Raw genomic sequence first — 7,403 nt, forward strand, 5'->3', positions numbered from 1 at the left:
AGCGTAAACATTTTAAATACATGAAAAGATGCAAGCTCATACTCCAGCAAAACAACTCACTATTTTTGGCCATTTTTGTGCTGCTTCATGTAAAATAATACGTCCTGGAACGAAAAGGCTCCAATACGCCAGTTGTATCAATAATTGAGAGTTGCGCTCTCCGCCACAATATCGCCTTTACCAATCACGGTTCTCGATCACTTTAGTCACAAAGCCTGTCTGCAATAGGTTGAAAGGTTCACTACCTTGACCGACGTCAAATAAATATGGCCTTCCGATAACGAATGATTTTGTGTAAACAAACATGGTATTGCTAAGAAGTTGCTGTTGCTGGTGGGAACATAATGATTCTTTAAAACGAGGAAGTTATGCATCGTGTATTTATTCAACAGTAAGTTTTATTGCTATAACTTTAATTGATTTTCCTGCGAAGCTAGAAGTCTTTTGCCCAAAGGTTGGTATAGATTTAGCTAGCGTTGGTGCTTAATAAATGTCGTGAACGATATTATTTGGTAGTGTATTTTTGAAGGCGTTGCTAAACGTACACTATCAGGTTAAAAAATGTATAAAGACCAAAATGTTTTATTAGTGTTGGTCATTGCCATAGCTGGCCAGTACCCAGTTGCATGTGTTATAGCCAGCTGACCTACTTACGTGTTAGGATACATTTTACGAAGGTCAAGTTTTTACTATGCCATGCTATTTCTCTGTTATTACTTTGCTCATTAGGTAGTTTTTGTTTTTTTAATAATGAACAAAAAATTGAGTTTTAGAAATTATAAAACGGCCTTCTGCTAATCTCGTTTCTCATACGCCAATGGCTATGCAATTTTATTAAATACATGTATATATAAATACTAGGTGAATAAAAGTCTTTGCAAATAAAACTTATTTTTATTTAACATATTACAACAGTTACCATTCTAACTTTCAAACTTCATATCATGAGAAAAGTGTTTCTTGCAGTTTAAATAAATTAAAGAGAAAAAAGCAAAACAACTGTAAAGGTTTTCAAACTTTGTCAAATAGCTGTAACTTTCAAACTCCATATCATGAAGTAAATGTTTTGTGCAGGTCAAATAAATTAAAAAAAAGTAAAACAATTATAAAAGGGTTTAAATGTAAAAGTGAAATAATTAGCAAGTAGGCCTAATAGCTAAATTATATCTGTTTTGCTACGATTGCAATAAAAGATGATTTGGTAATGATACAATTAACACGAACTGAGAAAACAAAATAAAAATCCTGAATATGTTTAATTAATAATAACAATTTGTGCATAAAAGTGTGTGTATAAAAAAAGTTACTGTTCCAGCAGAAACTATCTATTAAAACATTGAATTATGACGATACTGGTACCTTTTCATACTGGTACAAATGTAAAAATGAGATATCGTACTGTCTTTGTCTGATTGTACGGAGAGAGAATGTAAACGCTATTCCTACTCAAGATAGCACAATTGTCCACGTGAAAAGAATTGGCCTTGTCCGGGATTTAGCGATTGAACCTTGCGAAAAACTGGAAATAGCAGTTCATGAAAACACGAAAAAGCATCGTGTTTCATCAAGTTAATAGAGTTAATAGAATTTCAATTGATTCATCATTTAGCGCGTGCAATCGAGAAAAGGGTGTATATAGTAAGAGCTATGAATTATAAGGGCTCTCTGAGATAGAGAATCGGATCGGTAATCTGCGGTTGCAATACTCGAGAGTTCGAGTTCAGCAGAATGCGAAATTTTAGTTCCAAGATTTTAATAGCTATAGCTGGACATACTGAAGGACACACACAGACACAAACGAGAAATATATATATAGATGCATGTGCTATATAAATAAAAAATGTCTTGTACATATGGAAATAAATACGAGTTGTATACATAGAAGTAAGTATGAACTATGCCTGGAGACATAAATGTGTTATAAACGTAGCAATAAACACAAATAAATGTAGACGTAAACATGAATCAAATGTATTTAAACAAACCGATACTTTAAATATGTAGATGAACATGTGTATTATATACATGTATAAAAATAAACAGGAGTCGTATGTATAAAAATAAATAGAAGTCATATACATAAAACTAAACAGGAGCCATATACATAAAAATAAACAGGAATCATATGTATAGAAATAAACAGGAATAATATATATAGAAATAAACAGGAATAATATATATAGAAACAAACAGGAATAATATATATAGAAATAAACAGGAATAATATATATAGAAACGAACAGGAATCATATGTATAGAAATAAACAGGAATAATATATATAGAAATAAACAGGAATAATATATATAGAAACAAACAGGAATAATATATATAGAAATAAACAGGAATAATATATATAGAAACGAACAGGAATCATATGTATAGAAATAAACAGGAATAATATATATAGAAATAAACAGGAATAATATATATAGAAACAAACAGGAATAATATATATAGAAATAAACAGGAATAATATATATAGAAACGAACAGGAATCATATGTATAGAAATAAACCGGGTCATACATATAAAAATAAGCGTGTGCTTTAGTTAGAGAAAGGAACTGTGGGGCTTCCCATTAATCATCTCTCTGTGAACAAATTTATCACCTAATATTATCTCTTTATTCAAGAATGTATAGAATGTAAGAATTTCTATCGATCTATTTATTCCTGTGCCCCGCTTCTTACAGGTCAACATGCGTTAACAAGCAGTCCTATTAAACTTTTTAATATTGTACTGTAGATTGTAGCAGCATTTCAGCTATGCCTCTGCGGCTGGGCAATATACACAACTCTTTGGATTCGCTACGCTCCTGACCTCAACAAGCGATGGCAGCCAAATGAAATAGCCAACTGGTTTCCCCCAGGTGAAAATATGTTTGTGTTTATATTTATATCAGCGAGGAGCTGTTTTATCATCCGCTTGCAGATAAGTCTTTGCTAATTTCATATCGTTAAAACAATGGTGTTTTGGTTAAGCTTTATAAAATTGTTGTGTAGAAATTCCTATAAATTGTTGTCTTTTTTAATAATTTTATATTGAATGTTTGCCTCATTTTCACAATCTCTAAACTTTGCAAGTATGGTAAAATGACAAGCAATAACATTTATAACCAATGATCAAACCTAACTGCTCTGGGATTCTAGTAGTTTTGCAATCAGTGAAACTTTGTGTAGCTTAATTTTCAAGGCAAGGCTCGCTTTTGAAGCTACAAAAATGAAATTCAATAATGTATTCTGCTGCATGCTTCATGAGTCATGTATAGTAGTACTTGTAAAGTTCTATCTGTCATGAGGCATATATACTAGTACTTGTAAAGTTCTATCTGTCATGAGGCATATATAGTAGTACTTGTAAAGTTCTATATGTCATGGGGCATATATACTAGTACTTGTAAAGTTCTATCTGTCATGAGTCATATATACTAGTACTTGTAAAGTTCTATCTGTCATGAGGCATATATACTAGTACTTGTAAAGTTCTATCTGTCATGAGTCATATATACTAGTACTTGTAAAGTTCTATCTGTCATGAGGCATATATACTAGTACTTGTAAAGTTCTATCTGTCATGAGGCATGTATACTAGTACTTGTAAAGTTCTATCTGTCATGAGGCATATATACTAATACTTGTAAAGTTCTATTTTTCATGAGTCATATATACTAGTACTTGTAAAGTTCTATCTGTCATGAGTCATATATACTAGTACTTGTAAAGTTCTATCTGTCATGAGGCATATATACTAGTACTTGTAAAGTTCTATCTGTCATGAGTCATATATACTAGTACTTGTAAAGTTCTATCTGTCATGAGTCATATATACTAATACTTGTAAAGTTCTATCTGTCATGAGTCATATATACTAGTACTTGTAAAGTTCTATTTTTCATGAGTCATATATACTAGTACTTGTAAAGTTCTATCTGTCATGAGTCATATATACTAGTACTTGTAAAGTTCTATTTTTCATGAGTCATATATACTAGTACTTGTAAAGTTCTATCTGTCATGGGTGCATATATACTAGTACTTGTAAAGTTCTATCTGTCATGGGGCATGTATACTAGTATTTGTAATTTCCATAATTACAATAGTGTTTTATAGACTTGATATGCTCATGCTAAACCTGACTATTGTAAAATTTTTCTATTATGTAAAATTTTCTCTGGTTGATTAAAGGTTTCTGTAGACATCGGTTTTTGGCCAATGTTAATCATTTATTATGATTTATTTAAAAAAATACATTAGCCGAGGCATCGCTGTATATTGACATTCTAGAAATCAACCAAGTGAGATGCATATATAACTACGAGGTGAGTTTATGACGTTCTCCATATTTTAGGATCGGATGGCTTCCTCTATATGGCGTTCATCTTTGTAATAGCCAAGTTGGTCGTTGGCATCTTGCTCTGGAGTGGAATCCAAAGGGTTTGTTTTCCTTGATTAGCTTCTACACAGATTCTTACATGAGTTTCAGCCCTTGTTGTCCATCGGTTCACAGCAGAAATGTAGGCTACACACTGTTGCATGGATGGTGCAAGGGATTAGTGCAAGTGCAATAAAAATATTAAAGCTGCTACTTGTTTAAAGTATTTTTATGGTTGCTTTTGCAAAAGTGTAAGATTAAGTGAGTAATCGTTGTTGATTTTGTGCATCAGATCCTCCAGAAATAAATCTTCAGTTTGTAAGTCTTTATAAAAGTAATAACAATAAGAATATAAAAGCCATCAACAAAGAGATGGAAAGAGATGAGATATTTAAATAATGAAATGACTAAATATTTTGGATTGACAGCCAGCCTGGTTTCAATATGGCTCATCTTCAAGTCCTCTCATGTTTTTGTTTTCAGCTTCAATTTTATTTTGTAATCGTTGCTTCTTTCATCAGTAACATTTCTTCAGAGTAATAAAGGTTTGCGCTATTATTTAGCATAATAAACTTTAATACTTGTAATACTGTATGCTACTTCCGTCTCCTTGTTGATGTCTGGTGTCTATAATTGTGTTAAGCTTTAGAGCATTAGATCCACTGTGACAAGGTTTATATATTTAGCCATGCATGTTTTTTTCCTGTTGAGTGCCCAGGAATGTAGGAGAGTTTGTAAAGCTAGTAAGATGGAGGTGAACTATAGTATATGACTAAATGATAGCAGAGTGTCAACATCCATGATGACCATTTTTGTGTTCTTCTGATGATTAAAATCTGATTGATTAATGATCTATCATGACAGACGGCCCCAGGTGCTTGTTAGGTAGCATAATTCATTCAACATTGATATATGGTTGTATATGTACCAGCTGTCTATCTCAAGTTCCTTTGCTATCCGCTGCAGGGCCAATACATCAAGTCAAAGAATTATATAAAGGCCTGGCTCATCACCAATCTCACATTCCAACTATACATAGTTGTGGTTGTTACTTATGTCTGCGGGTTCCTGCAGTTCTATAGATTATATGTGAGTATTATCTAACCAGTCTTTGCTCATCCTTAGCTGTCCTGTTGATGTACATCAAGTTTTCTGAGAATCATCCTCTCATACTAAACAAGCATGTCTGACTCATGTCTTCGTTTATTTTCAGGACATTTATTTCATGAGCCGAGGACTGGTAATCGGTGTATGGTTCGGTGTGCTAGACTACGGAGTTGTCTTCTGGGCTCTTATCTGTGTCTTCTCTTTTTATCAGCAACTCGAAGAGCACGAGTTTAGAATGTTCAGGAAGACCAAACGTGCACTTTGGGGTTTTGACCTTGGTAAGTGTTGAAGGCCCAAGTTTCACTTTTAAAAATAGCAGGTTTTAAATTTTCGAGTTCTATTATTTAATGTGTTGCTGGTATTCAAGACATTTCATGTTGATGGTCCGTGTTGACGGTGTTGGTGTGGCTCTCAAATGATAAGCCTATGTTCAAGTCTCAAATATGTAGCCGCTTGGTGGATATATTCAGTTAGGTGCTAAGTCATATATTAATCCACTGGCAAAAAGTAAGTTTTGCTGATATCACCGTAATAGTTACACTAGGAGCGAGTACGTGACCAATTGCGTGTAGATACAAAGGAAACATACACAAATTAATAAAAAGATTCAATAGGTTGTATTCAGCTAGAAATAATACTTTTGTAATACAAGGTAGGATCCTAAGTGAAATTCTTTGTAACATGACACAAAGATAATGGGAATATATCCAAATGGCTAAACTATGAATGCGTTGTTTTAATCATTTGCTTGTTGTTACTGCAACGCATGTCATTGTAGTCGCGGGTCCATTAGCAATATGTCCTTCCTAAAAAATTTTGCTTGCTCTGAAATGCATGCTCTCTGGGTGGCTACCACCCAAGTTTTGTAGGTTTGTGAAAAAAGATTTCTCTAATCAGACAATTGTTATGATCAGAAACAAGCTACTGCATTTACCAATGCTTCACTAGATGTCAGGTAAAACCTCTCAGGTGTATGATGAAATCCAAGCAGTAGTGATTATTGCAGCAATTTGCAAGATGGCCAATATATTTGTGCCGAAATTGCGTGTGCCGTTATTGGTCAGTTGCCTTGTATATAATTATTTCGTATGTACTCGTGCCTCACCTTAAAAGTTATATCATCTGCATGCAAACTCTTTTAATGCTACTGTAACTATGCAACTGACACAATCAATTTCTCCAACTTTAGTGCAATTCGTTCCTAACATCCGTTCAGTAGGACTAGCACCATCCTTGCTTGTGCATGAGTGTTACACAACCATCTTGTGTTAGTGCTGGCTTTCCTAGGACTTTTTGAAATTCTTCCTTTTTTATAGGCTTGACTGTGCGCTCGGGCAGCATCGGGACATCTCGGCCTCCCTCAACAGCCTATTCCTTTGAATCTCTGGCAGTGGACAATAAACCGAGACCGTTACCTCTCGATTCTTACGGGGTGAACAGCAGCTCAGTCTAAGTTATGCCCTCTTACGCAGACGTAGTGTCAAACATTCCAGTCCAAGTCAATTCCATATATGTACTTCTATGTTGGGTAGAACACAACGACGTGGCTACATGTACATAAATGCTGCTATCACACTGCTTTGACTCACAGGTGTTTTATTAAACCACTGCTGATATCTGCTATGCTTTCTAATTTATATTTAGTGTTTGAGTGTGTCGCTTCTGTTCAGGGTTCATATCTTCCTTTCTCGAAGGTAAAGCAAAGAATTAAATACTATTTTTTTATCTTAACTACATAATATGCACATTCGTTTGAGATTAATGTTGCCTTAGTAGCACTGTGTTACACATTTTACCCTGGCCGCAAGAACATTCCAGAATTAGTTACATTTGTACTGTATAGCATTGCTTATGACATTTATTTTGTATTTTATTGGACTATCAAATACAAGTTATACTTTTTAACTAATGTCTACAATTCTAC

General features: G+C 33.8%; 1 protein-coding gene across 1 annotated transcript; it reads left to right on the plus strand.

The window, feature by feature from the left end:
• Positions 1 to 238: 238 nt before the first annotated feature.
• Positions 239 to 7,384, plus strand: LOC137395179 (uncharacterized). Its single transcript, XM_068082006.1, has 6 exons — positions 239 to 391; positions 2,747 to 2,870; positions 4,349 to 4,434; positions 5,339 to 5,461; positions 5,586 to 5,757; positions 6,796 to 7,384. The coding sequence occupies exons 1-6, from the start codon at positions 305 to 307 to the stop codon at positions 6,930 to 6,932; spliced, it is 729 nt and encodes a 242-aa protein (XP_067938107.1). The 5' UTR covers positions 239 to 304; the 3' UTR covers positions 6,933 to 7,384.
• The last annotated feature ends 19 nt before the right edge of the window (positions 7,385 to 7,403 follow it).

The sequence above is a fragment of the Watersipora subatra genome, chromosome 4 (assembly GCF_963576615.1).
Source record: "Watersipora subatra chromosome 4, tzWatSuba1.1, whole genome shotgun sequence".
In the NCBI taxonomy this organism is placed as follows: domain Eukaryota; kingdom Metazoa; phylum Bryozoa; class Gymnolaemata; order Cheilostomatida; family Watersiporidae; genus Watersipora; species Watersipora subatra.

Coding starts and splice junctions, on each gene's coding strand:
- LOC137395179 (XM_068082006.1), top strand. CDS start 305: ATGGTATTGCTAAGAAGTTGCTGTTGCTGGTGGGAACATAATGATTCT. Junction 392..2,746: donor CATCGTGTATTTATTCAACA/GTAAGTTTTATT, acceptor ATTGTACTGTAG/ATTGTAGCAGCATTTCAGCT. Junction 5,758..6,795: donor ACTTTGGGGTTTTGACCTTG/GTAAGTGTTGAA, acceptor CCTTTTTTATAG/GCTTGACTGTGCGCTCGGGC.